Source organism: Cricetulus griseus, chromosome 5, assembly GCF_003668045.3.
Source record: "Cricetulus griseus strain 17A/GY chromosome 5, alternate assembly CriGri-PICRH-1.0, whole genome shotgun sequence".
Classification (NCBI taxonomy): domain Eukaryota; kingdom Metazoa; phylum Chordata; class Mammalia; order Rodentia; family Cricetidae; genus Cricetulus; species Cricetulus griseus.
The window spans coordinates 176,956,530-176,977,794 of NC_048598.1; the positions used below are offsets into that span (position 1 = coordinate 176,956,530).

Sequence of the window (21,265 nt, forward strand, 5' to 3'; positions counted from 1 at the left end):
TGGGGAAGCTCTGGATACTCAGGTGGACTTTTCCCTCACTCTGTGGTTAGGGCAGACCCATTACTGCCATAGTATTATTAATTCAGAGGGAACCAAGTTGAAGGGGAGACTGGCTCAGTCACAGTAAGCACCTTGTGTTGTCCAACCCATTCTCCTCTTCTGGAGGGCTGTAGACATAAGGCTAAGAAGTGGTAGCATTGAAATTTTAATTAAATTATTTTCATTACTGTATATATCACGGTGTCTTCTGCTTTTGTCTTGAATTAGATAAGTGTGGTTTTATCTCTGTGCTCTAACTCAGAGCTCAGGCACACATCTGGAGCCAAGGGATGGGCAGTGTCCTTCCTGTGAGCTTCTACTGTGGAGTTTCAGATACTGATGTGTTTGCCTTCGGTTAGGAATCCATTCTCACTATACTAACAAGATTCTTGGTCAATCTGGCTCCAAGACTCGGAGAGTGAGCAGTTTTTAGTTTACAACAAAGACCCCAATGTCCCCATGTTTGTGATAATTTGAGTGTATGCTTCTAAGACTATTGAATAAACATTTTGGAGAAATATTTTGGTCATGTGGAAATTCTGATAGCTCTTTGCAAATGAAATTTAGTCATCTGTAATATAGTCTCACTGGTCAAACAGACTCCTCTCAGTGATAGGTCCATGTTGAGTAGTAGGTGCCCAACACAAAACAACTCCATGGCATCTTTGGTGGTTCTTTGTCTTGTAATGTTAAATCAGAGCATTGTTTTGGTTCGTTAATTGGTTTTATCATACAGTCTTTTTGTTTATACATATTGGCTTCCACTTTTAGGTTTTCATGGCATTCATGACAGTGTGAAAATATCTATTTCAACAATAGAAGAAAATACAAAGGAAAATCTGAAAGATATTTTCTAAATACAATTCTTCTAGGACAGCTGATTTGTTCTGTCATTTATATTTCACATAACTTATTTGAAAATCTGATTCATTTCAATGTCAGGATTGAAAGAGTGTTTGGAATACAACATTTAATCCCTGTCCTATTATTCACAGCCTTGCCCGTACCCTGTGTTCAGTTCAAGCCTGTCACAGAGCACAGATCTGCAGTGACAGCCATCACCTCTGTCAGCCACGGGCTCCCTGAGGTTCAGCCTGGTGCTATAGAGCACTTGGTTTTGGATAAATTGAGGCACAGAAACCAGGTGGGATCTGGCACTAGGGAGTCCCCATAGAATTATAACTGTGAGCTGTCTCTTTACTGGACAGCAGTCACTCAAGTTCCTGTAGCAGATAATCCCTCCACCTACACATATGATGTTGAGTGACTGATATGGATGACCCCCCACTAGGTATGACTTCTGGTGAGAGTGGTTTCTGTTGGCCAATTATGATACAGAAGCCTTGCTAACTAGAAATGCTGCTTGAAGTTTCCAATGGAAGCCCAACAGATGTCCTCTGACAAGATAAAACACCAGGAGAAACTGTTCTGTCCACTCCCACCTGTAATTAAGGGGCTCCCAAATTGAAAATATGTTCCTGATCTCCAGGGGAAATTGGAGACACCCTACATGGCTGAGCACAGCAATCTACTCACACAGGCTTAAAGTCACTGGGGAAAAACTGGGGTGGAAGATAAGACTATCAGGTCAACTCATGAGCCTGGTGACAGGGTCTCAGTATCAGCGTCTGTTTGTCATTCAAGGGTCACTCATGGGTCTGCTTTAAATTATGCAGTGACATGTCCGGATATAAATCCATTCTGTGAATGCTTTTGTTTATGGGGACATATGTTGATGTCTATTTACAAAGGCAGATTGTGACTTATAATACCAGAGATGACTCTGCCGTTGTCATCCGGGTTAGATGTTTTGGTATTCTGGGGAAACCTGCAGAAGTAGTCACTGTGTGTGACTGACAGAGGTCAATTCTCCTTGACCTTAGGTACCACTTCAGATGTCAACACTTGGCCTGTTGAAGCTCTGACAGACCTGGTTGTTACCTGCATTGGCCCTGGTTACTCCATCACACTCTGATACATACTGGGGCCAGGTTTGCTCCAGAGAAGAGTCTGTACTCTTGGGACAATGAGGTTATCATGGAGTCACAGAAGATAACTCATACTTCTTCAGCTTCATCTTCTCCAGAAACCAATCTAAGGAAGAGTTGCCCTCAAGACTGACTTCTGTGTTAGCAGAAGTGACAGCCACATATGTTGTGATGAACACACTGAGGGTCACCATGGTCAGGCACACATCGCTCCCTGCTGTGCTCGGGAAGAACATTAGAGCTCATCTCCAGCAGAAGTCACATTGCACAATAGAACACATCGCTCCCTGCTGTGCTCGGGAAGAACATTAGAGCTCATCTCCAGCAGAAGTCACATTGCACAATAGAACTCAGGGTCAGCCTGGGACCAGGTGCAGAGGGTGGCTAAGATTTTGTTTCCTATGGGATTTTTAGCTTCCCCTAAACATAACAGTTCCCCTTAAAAAAACACAAACACAAAACTCTCAGCTCACACTCAGCATTTTTGGCTTCGTTTCTTTTTACAGTGTTAGGACAAACTTATTATAAGTTCATATTCATGGTTCAGATACATCTTGGTAACTTTATGTTTCAAATTTTATTTTAAAAATTTAAATAGGAAGATAGTGTATTCATAAAAATGAACCATATTTGATGTAAATCCAGAAGTTCACTCCTTACTTTCCATGTTTTCATTCATGATCATATCACAAAGTCACTGTGATTGTGACCAAAGACAAGCAAATAATTTACTTTGTAGGTCTTAAAACATCAATATTCACAAGAAAAAAGCAGACTGCATTGACTTTAACATCACTGAACCTGTGAAGAAATCCCTGGGCCCTGTGAGCTGTGACTTTCACAATTCTCTGTCCTTCCCTTTCTCCAGGATGCTCAGTGTCTCTGGCTACAGTTTATTTTTTTCTAAAGCTGCTGTTTATTAAAGTTTCAGAAATAGACAGCAGTATCAACATGAAGCTACTAATGCGGAATAAAGAGAAATATCAAATAGTGAGGCAGGAAATTGACAGATTAGTAAAGGCAATGAATACAACTCTCTTCCATGCAATTATAGACTGCATAACTGCCAGCCTGCAGATGGAACATTCTCCCATGCTCCATTCACACAGTTCTCATCAGAAGTGTTGTGATCTGAGGACCTGGTCTTCTCATGTGGGTTCCTTTCTACGATGAGGTGAACTTCCCTGAGGCATCCTCTGTTTCTCATCTCAGACTGGCTCCTCCTGAGACCCATAATTTAAGTCCTCCTTCAGAGTGAGATCCCAGTGACTGAATGCAAATCTCTCCTGGCTCCACCCAAGCATAGGTTGAAAAGCCAAAGCTGGGCCTGGGCACTCACAGGTGTACAACCATGGCCGTGTTTGCTTCCTCATTCCTGCTGCTGATTGTGCCTGCATGTGAGCGCCATAGATTTCTACATGAATTCCCATAATTCACTCTGTCCCAACCTTACCTTCTCCTTTTTCCCCCACAGATGTCCTATCCCAGGTTACCCTGAAGGAGTCTGGCCCTGGGCTGTTGCAGCCTTTCCAGACTCTCAGTCTGACCTGCTCTTTCTCTGGGTTTTCACTGAGCAAGTGCTGGATCCGCCAGCCCTCAGGGAAGGTTCTCGAATGGCTGGCAAACATTTGGTGGAATAATGATAAATACTACACCCCATCCCTGAAGAGCCGGCTCACAATCTCCAAGGACACATCCAACAACCGAGTAACTCTGAAGATTACCAGTGTGGACACTGAAGACACTGCCACATACTACTGTGCTCTAGTAACGAATACCACAGAGACACAGCCTCATTTGATATCTATACAAAATTTCAGGAAGCTTCTCATCTCTTTCCCTTCCTAATATGGGGAGAGAGTTACATCTTTCCTGTGAGCCTCTGAGGTTTCCTCTTCACTGCTAACTTCAGAGCCCGGGCTTCCTGTTATACACCATCATTCATTTTTAAGATGTTTAGAAATTAGTCTGACTGTGTTTGGTTATAAAATGATTAAGGAAGTCATGTGCTCAAGCCAAGTGGTTCAAAGCTATTGTTTCACTCTGTACTTTCTCTCAAATTCCCACAGCAGAAATTTCTAAATTACTGTAATTTCTCCATCAATGAATAATTCCATAATGGGGCGATGGGCTTACTGAGTAAGCACTCACAAACTGAGACTCTGGTGAAAGTATTGCTAAGGAAACTCTGAGATATCTCAGCCTATTGCCAAGTCACTTGGTTCTCTCCACAAACTGGTGATAAGGTCATAATGCTGAGGACAACACTTGTGTATCACAGTGGACACTGGGAAGTTGATCTGATATTTAACTAGATGTTTTCTCTTCTACTGACTGGCATTCATAGCTATTGAAGATATTTTTCCATGAGAAGGAGAAGGGCAATAACCAACCTAGATACAAAGGCTGTGAGTTATAATGCTTACCATCCCATGAGATATGTTATTGCAATTGTTGTGGATGTAATCGATCATTCTCTGTTTGGATTTCATTGTTGTCCATGAGATGAAACCCATGTCAGACACTGCCAAGAAGGCAAAGAAACTGGGTCTAGATACACCATGGCCCCAGGTGAAACCAAATGCTATTTTCTCATAAAGAAACATATCAATAAAATTAATCTTAGTCGTGTGCCCTCATAAACACATAAGTCAGGGCCTAAATCAGCCATCAGCAGAGAACATTCTCTTTATCTGTAAGTGGAAACTGACGTAGACAGAAAGGGACAATATGTAGAGAGTGATGTATATTTGGGCACACGCTATAAATGGGTAGTCTTCATCAAACCTCACCCTCAGGATTGTGCAAACAATTCAGCGAAGGAGGTGGAAAGATCCTAAGAGTGAGAAGTGATAAATGACTCCAAGGAAACAGTTTCCTGCACTCACAGCGGGACTGATGCACACATGAACTCACAGAGACCGTGGTAACAAGCACAAGGCTTTCACAAGTTCAAGCCAGAAGTGTTCTCAGGGCTGAGTGTTACAAGTGGACAAGAGCTCCCACTATTAACTAAGAAACTATCTGCAATTTATAACCACTAGCAAAGGAGAAAAATTGGCCCAATTCAATTTGTCTCACTGGTATATTAATCACACATCACTGGCTATACTAATTACACCCATGACCAGGAATTAACAACAAGAAAACTTGAACAATGACAATTTGGACAGCTTTTGTCTTATATAACTTTATTTAAGCTTCTTTGTTTCATTGATATTTTTTATGTGTGCATATTTTTGTTTCTGATTTTTGTATCCTTTTGAGTATGTGTGTGTTTATGAGGTACATAGATTGATGATAGTTTCTTGTTTTTTTGCCCATTTGTTTAAGGAGTGAGAGAAATAAAGGCTTTAGAGTTGTATTGCTAGGGAGGGGAGAAGTCTGGGTGTTTGTGACAGAGGGGGAATATATTGTCTAGAAATATTTTTCTTAATGAAGCAAATTTAAATGAAACATACTAGAGTCACCCCCAATCAGTTATGTATCTATGGACATTCAATATATTATAACATTTGGGTAGAGAAAACAAACTTGTTTTTTATTCTTGCATGTACATGTAAAACCTGGTTGAAGTTTGCAACAATTTCCAGCCAGTTTCTTAACTGCACTACTCTTCCCTCTCTTATAATTTCCTTCCTCCTGCACTGATGTTAATCAGTTAGGAATCTATGGAGTTTTCTAAATGTCATTGTTCAGACATTTTCTCAGAACAAGTGCAGAGTCATCAGAGATAGGAGATAATATTTCAGTTTCCATCAGCTCATTTTTTATTGTCCTCCATGACATCATCAAGACTGTCTTCATGACCCATGTCTCTGCTGTAATTCTGGTTTCATTCCCATTGCAGATCTCTGAGGTTCAGACTTTCTAGAGTTGGTCTGTTTTCATTATCTCTAAGCAGATTTGTCACTAATAATCTGTTCTGAGAAATACAGAACTGTTTTAGCCCTAAGTTCAAAATGGTTTTGCCTCTAAAGTCACCCAGGTCCTGAGCTGTTTCAATATTTAATCATTTAGATCAATATTCTCACTCTTCTGTAAGTCACTAAGTATTTTTATTGCATAAGTAAAACAATGCAGAGTGAGTGATCTACCAGAAATAAAAGTGATTAAATTTGCCAATCAAAGGTCAGGAAACCATAGACCTTTATTTGTGTGATTGTTAGCAGTTTATCCATGGGATTTCGTTACTAGGATAGTGTTTGAGATTCAGGAGGAACCAAGAGAAAGGCAGAATCAACCTCCTGTACCCCAGAATCCTAAGAAATCTAAACTCTCCCTTCCTCTTCCCAGGGTACATACTGGGCTCAGACCTGAGCAATTTGAATTTTATCACATGCATTTTTTACACTTGGATCATTCTAGCATTTCCCACATCACTTTGTTCAACAATTAAAAGCAATTGCTGAACTTTGTGGCCCATGTTTATATAGATTGCTAAATTTCCAGGACCTAGAGTCACCTGGGAAATGAGTCTTGGGCCTGCCTTTAGTGGGGTATTTAGACTAGCTTTGTCCCTGCTTGTTAATGTGACAGTAGTTCTACAGTAGGTAAACTGAGTTAGGAAGACCAACCTAAGTGTTAGACACACGGTTCCTATGGGCTGAGATCCAGGGACCAGAACCCATGAGATAGGAAACCATGTGTAAGCATTCATCTCTTTCTTATAATAAGCAATATTTCTTGATAACGCCATCAGTTTCGGTTAGGTAGGCATTTTCCAGTATAGGGATGGTAACAGTTGTCAAGGCAGAACCAGAGTCAATGTTAACTGGAGAAAGGTGGTGCTTTTGTCCTTTATGCTGTATGTCATTCAGTCAATTGGGCTGAGGAATGATTTGTATGAAGAACAAATTGATCTTATCCTGTATATGCAAACTTGACATTTGGTTTTATTTGTGAAATAAGTAAAATTATAGTAGTAGTGGAAGTGTCATGCATAGAAAGGAGACTCCCTTGAGTATATTTAAATATTTAAATGATTTTATAATTGGATAATGACAATCAACTTTATCAAGATTATCTGAATGTGAAAATTGTCAGTGAATATATTTTTTCCTTAAAGCAACTTAATTTTGATTATAATATATCATCTGTATAAAATAACATATTTCATTGTGACATTTTCATATATGTATGAAATGTATTCCCAAAGCTATTCAAGCAGGCCTGCTTCTTGACATCTATTTAAATGTACTGGGGAGGCACACTAATAGTTCAGAATATGGTATTATATGTTCAAGTAATTTTGTTTGTGTAGTGGTCCATTGTACAATCTAATAGAGCATTTGGATCGAGAGTCAGGGTTCAAATTCAGATGCCTGGAATGGATTATGGAGTCCTTGGTGGACTCAAGACTAGAGAAATAGTGGCCTTGGGAAGAAAAGGCAGTGCAGGAAGGTTGTGTGGCCCTTTTGGAGCTCAGAGCAAAATGGTGCTTGTATCACAGCCATGGCGACACCATGGCGACATGGTGACTGATGATAGAAAACTCTTCTTCAATGTGTGAGATATTGTGTCAGTCATTCAAGAGAACATAGTTTTTAACAGGAAGTACCTATGGGGACAGTGATTTCATTGCTTTTGCAAAAAATTCGGAATGCAAAAGATTGTCAATTTTAATTAATTTTTCTTCTAATGTAGTGAAAAATTTTAAATGAATTTAAAATACACAATTGGTGAACATGAATAGTGGTCAATGTAATTTAAGTAGTTTTAGCAGGAAACCAGTTTCTACAGCACCTAGTTAATTCATCAAGGTCCTTAAACTTGCTGTTTTCTCATCAGACACAGGTTCATGTTCCTCAGAGTTCTTCAACAAGCAGAGAATCTTTGGGTCCAGGTAGTCACCTAAATGTTCATTTTACTCTGGGATAACTTGACAGGCAAGTGCCTATTTCAGCAATGCTAGGAAGAGACACCATGTTAGCAAAAACACCTACCAAATACAACATTTATTGAGTATGGGATCTTGACTTCCACAATCCCTCCTGGTAGGAAGCCTTGAATATATACGATAGTCAAAGAAATTCACATAAAGAAACATAAAATGAAGTATCACGACACATTTGAAAATTTAACCCTATGACAAATTTCAGTGGAAGGAAATGCATTCAACCCATGATCAGGCTACTTACATCCAACCAAATGCATCTACACTCTGAATGTGGCATATATTGAGATGTTACCATGAGCCTACAAGTCACAAGTGTGTGTGCCCAAGACAAACACAGGAGTCATATCCCTGGGGCTCATAGATTTTCTACTCCAGAATGGCCATTTGCTAAGCTTATAGAAAATACATTCAAGCCTCTGAAACTTTTATCAGTCATGACCTGCCTGAGTAAGAGTAGTCTGAGCACTTGGGGATGGAGAGAGAGAGAAGAGAGAGAGAGAGAGAGAGAGAGAGAGAGAGAGAGAGAGAGAGAGAGAGAGAATGAGAGAGGAACAAGGCAGAACAGGTGGAGTATCCGCTGGACCCAGAGCAGTGTAGCAGCTTTGTTCTCTCCTGCACTGTAGTATACTGGTTCTGATTCATTTGTTAATAAACCCTGTGACATCAATTGGCTTCCTTTTTATTTTTCATTTAAATTCTTTAATTACATATTTACATATCCATCCCCCCATTCCCTCACCCTTCCATCCTTTCATGTTCCCCAACAACACCCCCAAACCATCCCCCAACTCCTCCCCAGGGATAGTGAGGCTCTCCACAGAGGACCTTCAAAGTCCATCATATCATTCAGGAGTGGGCCTAGGCCCTCTTTGTATCCGGGCTGCAATAGGGTCTGTCCAAAGGGAATTGGCTCTCAAAGTCCATTTGTGCTCTAAAGATAAACAGTGGCTCCACTGTTAGAGGTCCCATAGACTGCCTTGGCCTCCTAGCTGGCACCCACATTCAGAGGGCCTGGTTTGATCCAATGCTGTTTCCCCAGCTTTGTGACTAGGGTCTCCATGCTCTCACTAGGTCAGGCCAAATGTTTCTGCCAGTTTCTGCCTCACTGTCTTGGCTTGTTTGTTCGTCCCTCCTCCCTCTCCACAACTGGATTGCAGGAGTATAGTTCAGTGCTTAGCTGTGGGTGCCTGTCTGTGCTTGGAACAGCTACTGGATGAAGGCTCTAGGAATGATAACCAAGGTAGACATCAATCTCATTATAGGGGAAGGGCATCAGTGGCATCCTCTCCACCACTGCCTGGATTCTTATTGGGGCCATCCTCTGGATCTGCTAACATTTCCCCTGATTCCGACCTCTCTCCATATCTTTACTGTCTCCCTCTATCAAGACATCTCCTTTTTGCCCTCCTCTATTCCTCTCCGACTCAGTCCTCTTGTTCTCCTCCCCCTCCCCTTCTTCCCTTCCCACCTTTTTCCTCTCCCCATGTGCTCCCACTTTGTTCAGAGGTTCTTGTCCCCAACCCATTCTTCAAGGAACTATGCAATCTTCCTTTGGGGTCCTCCTTGTTTCCTAGCTCCTCTGGCAGTGTGGATTGTAGACTGGAAATCCTTTGCTCTATGTCTAAAACTCATATATGAGTGAGTACATACCATGCTTATCTTTTTGTGACTGGGTTACCTCACTTAGGATGGTTTCTTCTAGTTCCATCAATTTGCCTGCAAATTCAAGATTCCATTGGTTTTTTTTTCCACAGAGGAATACTCCATTGTGTGAATGTACCACATTTTCTCTATCCATTCTACAGTAGAGGGGCATCTAGGTTGCTTCCAGGTTCTGGCTATTACAAATAATGCTGTTATTAATATAGTTGAACATACTTCCTTATTGTATGAATGTGTATTCTTTGGGTATATGCCCAAGAGTGGAATTGCTGGACCTTGAGGTTAGACTGATTCCCATTTTCCTGAGAAACCATCATACTACTTTCCAAAGTGGTTTACAAGATTTCACTCCCTCCTGATATGGCAACCCCACATCTGACAGAGGGTTGATCACCAAAATATACAATGAACTCAAGAAACTAGCCACCAAAACACCAAACAATGCAATTAAAAGTGGAGTAAAGAATTATATAGGGAATTCTCAACAGAAAAATCTAAAATGCTGAAAACACTTGAGAAAGTGCTCAACATCCTTAGTTATCAGGGAAATGCAAGTCAAAACCACATATTACTCTTGTCAGAATGGCTAAAATCAATAACACCAATGACAGTCTGTGCTGGAGAGGATGTGGAGAAGGAGGAATACTCCTCCAATTGGTGTCCTTTATCATCCTGTTCAGGTAACATTTAAGACAGAGCTGTGGGATTCCACACTGGGAATGTAAGACACCAGTGCCTGTTATCAGGAGACCTGCATGCTCACTGCCCTGTTTCCTGAAGCTGGATTGTGTTTTTCAATTCTTGTTTCTTGGCTCTGTTATAACTTTGACTTGTCTGAATACAATTATTTATGTGTATGCTTGCTTTTTCATGTTTTTATTTTTATTTTAAATAAGGAGAATGCACATGCCCCTTGACTTTACAATGGCTTATTGTCAATAACAGAATTAATACTGCCATTGGTCCCATGGCCACAAACAGATTATTTCTATTAAAAGAATAATTAGAAAAAAGAAAACAACACAGTTGATAGTGGGATTCTCTGGTGAAAATTGTTTTATTTATTTATTTTTATTCACTCACATGAAACCAGAAACTTTTATAAACAAGAACCAAGGGCTAGAAAACCCATTTTCTTTCCCATCTGACTAGATCCTTTCACACACAACTCTCAGGTTGAGAGTTGATTGGGATGTCTGATTTCCTGCCAGTAAAGTTATTTTACTCCTGAAATTCTTTCTCAAATTTCATCATTATCCTTCCTTATCCTCTGGGCCTTTGCCAGCAGATGTCATGATACTCAGGAAGTGTACACTGAACCAGTTAAAGGTGGACAGAATTCCCTCATCCTCCAAGGCATAGTGTCTACTTGCTCTTGTCTTTGCAAGTTAAAGTGTCTACAACATCATGAAAACTCTTGTTCAAATATAAACCTCAGTGTCAGGATAGAAAGTCAAGAGGGTTTCCCTTATGTGTGAATTCCGTGGAACCATCAACAGAATGATTAAAAGTTATAAGAATGATGGGTCCAGTCATTGTTATATGTGAACTTTCTGGGCTCATGCAAGGTTCATAGGGATGATTTCTATGGGAACAGATTGGATTTCTCAAGGAGAGGCAAACGTTGCTCCACAGAACTCCACCATATGGCTGTCATGATGTCTCCCAGGCACACAAGATTACTGGGACAACATTCTTGACCTGCACATGATGTGGAAACATTATAAATCTGTCTACAAACATTACAGAGTATTCCCTACAAGGGAATGACTTTAATCTCTTGGAGATCATGTTCTGTCAAAGAAAACACAAAGGGTAACATTCTGATATTTAAGACATGATTGTAAAATGACATCAAGTTTCTATAATCAAGAACATTGCTAAATATTGTTGCATGAGACAGCAAAAGGGAAAACCTAGATATAGTAGTTAAGCAAAGCCTGGGGAGTAAGTGCAGAGAGGCCAGCAAGGGTGTTTCCTGATTCTACCCAGAGTTTATTCCACTAAGTTAACCACATAGAAGACCCAGGAGACCATCTTCTGTGGCAGTTACATTCCATGTGTAGAAGGATACAAGATGTGACATGGAGAAGTTCAGGTAGTTCCTAGACTCTGTCACTCCCCTGGGAATGCTACAGAAACAGAAATGACACAATGCAAAGACACTTTCCATCACCACAAAGACAGTATATCTCATATTAGAATGAATTCCTCAGTTGGAAAACAGGACTAGACAGTCTTGTCTGGTGATGAGGCCATCTAATGGCTCTTAGTGCTGAGTCTCACCTAATCAGGATAGAGTGTCATGTCCTGGGGAGGAGACTGGACTAGACTGATGGACAAACACCTGAGCAGAGTCCCAGAGTGGAGGATCTAGATTTCTCTCCACATTTTGGTACTCACAAACATGCTTCCTTCATTATTTAAGAAAGATTAACAATAGTAGCCTGCTGTACAGGAATGCTATGTCCCACACAGCCTACAACAGACTAACAAGAAACACAAAAATGTTCACATTTTAGAAGAGCTTTTTCAGATTAATAATACTCTATAGAATTTACAATCTATTGTTTTCCTTTTTTTGAGACAGGGGTTCTCTCTGTAGCTTTGGAGCCTGTTCTGGAAATTGCTGTGTAGAACAGAATTTCCTTGAACTCACTGAGATCTGCCTGCCTCTGCCTCTCAACTACTGGGATTAAAGGTGTGCTCTACCACTATCCACCTGTCATTGTTTTAAAATCTGGATATCACAACTAATCATTTTGCATGAATCTGAACTAAACTAAGTCCATGAAACCAATTACTTCATTTTAATATCAAGATTCAACATTCAGAAAATTTGTTATTCTTTTTAAAATGATCAAAATTTTATTATAATTGCTTCAGTCAGAACACAATGAAGTGAGTCTTTGAATTATATCACAAATACAAAATAACGTTTTTTGTATTTGTGATATAATTCTTTCATTCTTTCCCTATGACCCAGTTTCATCTCTATCATTTTCTCAAGGCAATTATATATCCAATACACTCACCACAGAACTCAGTCTACATCAGCAAGAACTGCAGACAAGCTCTCCCTTTGCTCATAAAACCACCCCATCCCTAACCATGTAGCTCTGGCTGAGAAGCCCAGCCCTGGATTCTCTGTCTTCCCATTCAGTGTTCTTCACTGAACACACAGCACCTACTAAGGAGTTGCATGTGAGAGGAAATATCCTTGTTGCTTCTTAAATAAAACAGCTTTCAGAATTTCTTAACCTGAGTACTATAAGTATCAACACATTCACTCAAAATCCTCCCATATCCAACTTTCATTTATCCAAGAAACTCTAGAGTTCTTCAACTTTAATAAATATCTTTGCCAGTGTGGTTGGTGTGTGTGTGTGTGTGTGTGTGTGTGTGTGTGTGTGTGTGAGAGAGAGAGAGAGAGAGAGAGAGAGAGAGAGAGAGAGAGAGACTTTGAATACCATTATAGGTATGTATATGTACCTGTGTTTAGAGCAGTGAACTTGGAATTGAATAATTATGACAGAGCTTGTCCTTGATGAAAACTGATTCTCCCTCTCTCAGGAGCCACTGATTGCCAGTAGTTTATCATTTATAGGTTGGAACCTGTGAGGTGTAACCCTATACTATGGAAGTCCAGTTTCTACATCTATATCATCAAGATTTCATGGCATCAGCATCTCTTTCCTGTCTAGAAGATACCATCTCATGGTGGCATCCTGGTCCTCTAGAACTTGTACTTTTTCTGTCCCCTCTTCAAGGATTTTAACTAAGCTTCTGGTGTTGTGTTAATATTGAAGATGTATCCAGTGTAGTTGTACATCCCTGGGTCACTTGTTCTAAGCAAGTTTGCCTCATATGGATCTCTGTAATAGTCTCCATCTGAAATTACAAAAATGAGAACATCATTAATGAGGGAGGGAGAGATTTATCTGAAGATATAAGAATACATTTAAAAATAAAGTTAGAAAGTGTGTGTGTTGTGTGTGTGTGTGTGTGTGTGTGTGTGTGTGTGTGTGTGTGTGTGTGTGTGTTACAAGCAGAGCCCCAGTGAAGGTCAAAGTGTTTATAGCTGGTTGTTTGTGCTTTTGAACCACGCAGGCAGAATGCATTCTGTTGTGGTAAACTGTCAATATCTGATTTAATTCAGGACTACTCCATGAGATATTGTACCTATATCGGACACTGCTCTCGTGGCCAAGAAGAATGATATTAGATATCACTGGGAACTAGGAGAAAACAAATAGTACTGTTCTGTTAAAGATGGCTTGAGGAGGAAAGATTGTATAAAAACCCACTACATCTGACAGCACTGAGAAGCAAAATCCTTGAGGAATAGGAGGTTTGCATGCTAAGTGAGAACAATGTCTACTCAGCACTTCAGAGAGGCAAGACCATGGTAAACCCTGACTAAGATGTGGGAGAGAACAAAGATAACATGATGGCATGGGGAGGAAGGTCACAGGAAGACAGTAGGCTATGGGAAAGGAAGGAGGTGGATTACCTTGTGGTCCCATGCAGATGCAGGCAAGTCCCTCAAGGTCCAGGTGAGAAACAGCAGGCCTAGATGATGGATTGTGAAAGGCAAGTCATTGTAGAATCAGAGAGCAGAAGGACATGGCATGGAAGGAAATAGTCCTACTGGGTGTTTTTGGGTGGCCACAGAAGAGCTGGCAGTATCTTTTGATGGAGAAGAGCAGGTCTGTTAGATGGGGAAGTTCATCCCTTGAGGAGCTAAATGCAAAATATGGGTCACCGAAATATGTTTTAATCATTGCTAAAGAATGATCTCAAATAGTATTTATCTTTACAAAACATTTCTTTTATTTTTTTGAGGATCAATCTCCAAGCTTTATGCATGAAATTGTATAGCACTTTATTCTGGCCTCAACCACATGTTGTTAATCCGATTAAAATCCGATTCATTATTTACTGAACCTTATACAATGTTTATTAAATGATTACATGTTGTTTTTTCTTATTAAAATTCTTATGAATCAATTGAATAATTTATGCAAATAAAGCAGATAAGTTTACAATTAGAGAGTACAATAAAGGAAGTCTGAAAACATATTTTTATGTAAATCCAAGAATTAATTCTTAATAGTCTATTTTTCCTTCCTTCCTTCTTTCTTCCTCTGTTGGCAAACAGTTTCGTATAGATCAAGCATAAGTAAAATCTAAGATTCTCCTACTCCAAACTATTGCCTATCATGTAATGAACACGGGGCTTCGTTCATGCAAAACAATACTCTAGCAGCTAAGCTATATGCCTAGGAAAATGATTGATGCTTTGATGTTATAAACACCACTTGGTTCCTAATTTCATCTCAAACAGTTGTATCATTTTTTTTCTTCACTAAGGCTCCTGCCTCTGTTTTCAGGATATAACAGGAAGACATGCAAATAATGCCCTCCTTTGCCGATGAAAAGCAGCCCTTTTCAGTGAACACTCAACACACAGCATGGAGTTGAGATTGAGCTGGATTTTCCTTGTTTCTCTTTTGAAAGGTAATTTATGTAAGAAAAGACACTGTGTGAGTGGACAGGAGTGAGAGGGACAGTGGACATTTGTGAAATCTATCTCTGAAATATCCAGTCTGCTTCTCCCAGTAAACAAAGCCATTTATCCCTGCAGTTGAGCTCTGTGACTACTGAAGTTTAGGGATGTGTTACTGTTCAAACAGACAGTGCAGCTTCAGTGTAAGCAATGACAAACCAACATGCAGGGGAGCTTGGAACAGCAGGAATTGCAATGGAGCCAAGACTCCCCAGAAGAGTGCTGAGGTTGGAGTGGAGGGGACTCTGTCCTCTGTGGTTTCCTTTCTTGAGTCTACTAGTTGACCTGCACCTGCTGTTGTTGACATGTGATGTTTTCATGCACGAATACAGTAAAGATTCTTTGTCAAACTTTCTATGGGCTTCTATTTTCTTGCTTATTTATTTAGTTTGCATTTACATTTTATAATTTTATTTGAAAATCTTTTTACAATGTAATCTGTTCACTGATTCCCATCCCCTACTCTTTCTATATTTTCGTGTATCCTCTCCTAACCAACTCCACAGCCTGCCTTCTTTCCAGGAAAAAAAACAAATAGACAAAAATAATTTAGGAACGTGATTAATACCAAACAAAATTAAAACAGCCAATACTCTTACACACAAGCACACACAAAATCCAAAACACAACTCTATAATCAGGATATACAGTCAGATATAGTGAAACAAAAATGCAGTGTGATATGATTGAAAACCTTTTAAAAAATACCCTTGAGTACACTTTTTGTCAGAGCCTTTGAAGTAGCTGAGCATGTAAATGTGTCCACTGGCAAACTTAGAAATATAAGTTTGATTGCTTGGACCCACATGATAGGACACAAGAACTGAATTCCATAAGTTGTCCTCTGAGGATCACACATGCACCTTGGTCCATGTCTGTCCTGTTCACACCACTGAAGACAGTATAACAATTTTTAAAACTATTACATGGATGGAGAGAAACTCCTGAGGACCCACACAGAGCTGAGAATCTATTGGCATTGATATCTGACTAGGAAAATATAATCAGAATTATTTGGAAGTTTTCTGGAGGTTTCTGGTGTACTAGTGAAAGACTCCACCTATGTGTATATAGATGTTATTATTTAATGAATTAAAAGAGGTCATGAAGAGGGACAGAGACATAGGAGAGGCCCCAAGAGGAACCAGTGTGACATATTGGATATAGATATGATCATACTGTATTTTATACATGGATTAAAATTTCAAAAATTATAAAATATAAAAATAGCAATTTTTATATTTTTAGAAGTTTCCTACTCATTTATTTTATATACTATTATTTTTCCCATAATCACTACTCTTCATTTTCATTCCCCACCTACTTTACCCTTATTCTAATAAACAATTTCACTCATGCTTCATCATGTATTTCTATTCATAATTATATACAAGCATGCAATATCTAAAAATCTGCTGATTTTAGTCTCACTTAATGTCTAATTTCTGAGATGGTCTTAATAAATTTATCTCTAACTACATCCATTTATCTATAACATGTAATTTCCATATTCCTTGTAGAAGAAAAACTTCTGTTGTTTATTTAAACATGTCTTCTTGATGACATCCTCTCTTGACAGATACATAGTTTACATCCACAATTTAGTGATTTGCTACAATAATCATTGTCGAGCAAATATTTCTGTGGTATATTTGCTTTGTTTCATTTGGGAGGGATTCTTAGTATACAATTTGTTGACAAATATTCATTACATATATCTGAATGGAGGTTGTGAACTTCAAACTTAGCAGGTTTTAAATTTCCTGTCACTGCCATCACCATCACAGCCACCATCTGTAAATTAATCTGATAACCTTGTCACACAGTGGGGCCACTGTCTCGGGCCCGAAATCAAAGATGTATACTTACTCAAGCAAACATTTCTCTGCTAAGATTTATGTTTCAGTCCCACACAGCCTATGAAGACCTGCCTGACAGCAATCCCTGGACACCCTGGAAAGAAACTGGGCCAAAACTCCTTGACTGCACTGGATCCTACTTACTCAGTTTCAACTGACACTCCGAACAGAACTTCGGGTACTGACTTCAATCAAGTTGAAGATTTCAAGTGAGATCATCAATCAAGCAAATCCTATCTAACATGGACTGGATATAATACATTCAAGACTTTTATTATACTAACATTTTCTTCCTACAGGACGCCACAAGGCTATCTCTGTCCCATTTCAGCAGGAAGTAACTTGGCAGATGCTATGCCCCCTTTCCCCATTGTTGTCATTTAGGATAGTGTATATACATAGTTAGGGATAGCTTCCTATTGTTTATGGTTGGGATTGGAAGGAGGTGTTCATGCTTGGACACCTCTTTCAGATGACTTTAGGGTTTAGTTAAAATTAGATAGTTAGGATGTAACATAAGCAGATTGTTGTGTCTTCTTATATTTCTCTTTTATGATTGTTAATTTTGGATACTTTACACTCTTAAGTTTTAATCCTCTTTTAGACTAAAAGGGGAATTGTAGGGGATGTTGTAGCCTTGCCTGCTTAGTGGCTGGCTACAGGTGTGCCTAACCACGCCTTCGAGGGTGTGGTCAGGGTGACCTAGAATGAGGGATGCTTACTTGGTGCTCTGCTTTTGCTTTCATCTTTGGGTTGATATGCTTACCACTGCCCCACCAACAGGCTAGGACACTCTGTAAGTAAAGCTTTTCCTTATTAAATTCCCTTGTATATTTACCTGGCTCCATATTGGTAATTTCCTACATTAGAGAAAGGGTAAAATAAGAAGTTTGGGGGATTTTTGTCTGTGTGTACATTTGAAACTTTTTTAGTTCCATGGACCTTGAGATTCAGAGAGGGGGGCCAAGAGCAGGAGACAGGGACAGAGACAGAGACACAGAGAGTGAAGGACATCCCACCCTCAGGAGTAGGGAAAGTAAGCAGGAATACTAGGGAACACAGAGAAACAGAGGTGTCCTGAAAGCATCCCTGACTGAGGGAGTGCTTTGGTTTATCAGGAACTGAAAGGCACACAGTGTCCCAGGGGCCGAGGACTCTGACCTGGTAACCTATGACATGTGCCTCTCAATGTAGCTAGACTGGAACAACTCCATGATTCCAGGCAAAATGTGAAAGGTCAAGCAATAACAAGAAGATTAATTTTCAAAGGTACAGTGACTTAGCATGCCATAATTCTCTGTGGTCACTCTGCAGTAACAGTGTGTAGGGATGAGCTGGATCCAGCTGCCAGCAGGGAAGTCGATGGTGTTGAGAGAATTATTAATAATGATAGAGGCACCGCTTACAATCAGTCTTTGCCACATCATTCAGTGCTTCCAGGAAAACAAGAGCCTATTTTCCTGAAGATGAGCTCGGTGAAGACTGAAGCAGTTGGAATATGTTGCTGCTCAAGCTACACTTTGAAACTTTATTGTAAGCCAAGGCATATCAAGACCAGCAGGGGTCACAGTGTAGCCACACATCAGCAGGGTAGAAATGAGATGAGGGCAGGAGGGGACATCACTCTCTCTGTGGACTCCTTTTAAATGTCTGTTAGCTGAACAACACCTGTTGCAGTTGGTAAGTGACATCTCCAATATTCAAACACAGTAAAATCTCTTTGGTAAATATTTCATGTTTTATTTTGTGTTTGTTTTATTAAGATTTGTTGTGGATATTTGAAAACTATCTTTCCTATACTATTTTTAGATCACAATTTCACTACCCAGTTCCTCCCTGATCTTTAATATCTCCTTACCACTCAACTTTACAATGTCGCTATAAAAAGTCAGCACACAGACAAAAAAGAAAATGATAAAACAGCATACATAAACACACACACACACACACACACACACACACACACACACAGGTAACACACAGTGTTAACAAGCTGGGAAAGTAAATATTGTTAGTTAATGAGATAATAACACAAATTCTCCCAAATGAGGAGCTTTTGAAATATCTAATCACAATTATTGCCACCCAACTGAAACCAATATTTTAACCAAGAGAACTAAATATCTGAGGTTGGGATTCTATTTGTAAATAAAGGGATTAGGTTTAAGACACATCCACAGGGTCTGCACAGGTCTCAGGAATCACAATTTCTACAGACAGGATGAGGATTTGGATCTCAGTATCCTGCTGCCTGACTCAGGTGTCCTCTCCCTCCTTCTTCTCCAGCTGGACTAGATCCTTATCTAAGAAGCACCCTGCTCATGAATATGCAAATTAAGTGAATCTATGAATGTAAATACAGGGATGTCCACACCACCAACTATACATGATCAGTGTCCTCTCCACAGTCACTGAGCACACAGGTCCTCACCACCAGCTGGAGCTGGATCATCCTCTTCCTGGTGACAGCAGCTACAGGTAAGGGCTCCAAGTTCCAGACATGAGGAGGGGCCATGCTCTGAGGTGACAGTGACATCCACTCTGCCTTTCTATACACAGGTGTCCACTCCCAGTTCCAGCTGGAGCAGAGGTCTGTACCTGAACTTCAGTGAAGCTGTCCTGCAAGGCTTCAGGCTACACCTTCGCCAGCTATGATACACAGTGGATGAAGCAGAAGCCAGGATAGGGACTGGAATGGCTTGGATATGTTTATCCTGGAAATCAGAAGTTCCAGGGCAAGGCCACACTGACTGCAGACAAATCCTCCAGCACAGCCTACATGGATCTCAGCAGCCTGACATCTGAGGACTCTGCAGTCTATTACTGTGCAAGACACAGTGTTGATTCCACATCCTGAGTGTGTCAGAAACACTAGAGGAGCAGGAAGCTGCCCTGGGACTGAGATAATAGAGAAGATCAGCCTGGAGACTTGCTCAGAAATGATCATTCTGAGTGTGACTTGGACTGTCTCTTTCTCACAGTACTATAGTGACTTTGTTCACTTTTCCAAAGCAAAGGATGTCTGAGAATGATGTGAAGCTGATCCAAGATGCCCCCTACAATGCACCAGGCTTGACCTCATCTTTATCAGTGACCAACTCCATTGACACACTTCTTAATGAAACAAAAACAAAGACTAGCTGTGTCAGTACATTATGACACAAACATCCTTTAAATCTAAGAGACTGGACTAGATGGGAATAAACAACTAGTATATGATTTTGAACTGTAAAATACAAATCAACAATATCAGGCAAACAAAAATCTATTTCATCCCACTTTGCTGTATCTGATAATACACCAAGTTCTTTGTTTCAATTTGTTCCCATAGATTTGTGGGGAGTCACTTTACCTTTCCCTTGCAAACCTAATTTTAAACTTTTATTTATAAGTAATTCTAATTGAAATGTATTTGTTAGTAGTAACCAAATTTCTTATTGTTTTAGTCTTAGTGATGGAGCTGAACGTCATGCTGTGGAGGCCTCAGGGTGTGGAATTTGCTGCTCAGGGCTCCTGATCAGAGCACTGGGGCCAGATCCGTGGGATTCCCAGCTCGGAATGTAAGAGGACCTTTCATGACATTAGGAACCCTGTGTACTCATTCTCTTGTTTCCTGAAACCGGATCATCTTTGACATAAGTTCTGCATTGACATTGACTGGACATTGTTGTACGGTGCACAGTGCCCTCCTCCATACACAATATTTCTGTTCTAACTGGCAGCAAGGAAGACTTATGACTTCTCTGTATTCTTTGCTCTATTATAACTTTGGCATGTCTGAAGTCAATAATTTCTGTCTAAGAATCTTTTTTTCTTTTAGTTTTGCTTTTACTTAGTAGAGTCACATACACCTTGATGGTACAAATGTTGAATATCATGAATAGAAATAATTCTGTCTTGATGTAATGGGAACAATCTGATGATATTAAGACAGCAAAGACAAGAGAAACATCAAAGTGGGATAATAGGGGCCAGCAAGGGTGTTTCCTGACTCTACTCAGAGTTTACTCCTCTCAGTTAACCACACACAAGGCCCAGGGGACCATCTCCTATGGCAGTTAGAACCCTCCCCTAGAAGGACACAAGATCAGTTAGTTCCTAGAATCCATGTCTCTCTCCTGGGAGTGCTACAATAACAGAAGACCCAATTCTTCAATCACCATGAAGACAGTTTATCTCGTAATGGAATAAATTTCTCTATTGAAGAACTAGGCCCCATGTGTGTTGACAGCAGATGGGGTTTTAGAGC

The 21,265-nt window shown here is 40.0% G+C and overlaps 1 gene segment (V, D, J or C); it reads left to right on the forward strand.

Moving 5' to 3' along the window:
* The first annotated feature begins 3,378 nt into the window (after window positions 1-3,378).
* Window positions 3,379-20,533, forward strand: LOC118238953. The segment is given in 4 exon segments: window positions 3,379-3,424; window positions 3,502-3,794; window positions 19,425-19,494; window positions 20,463-20,533. Coding segments are annotated over 4 exon segments (480 nt in total).
* Window positions 20,534-21,265: the final 732 nt, after the last annotated feature.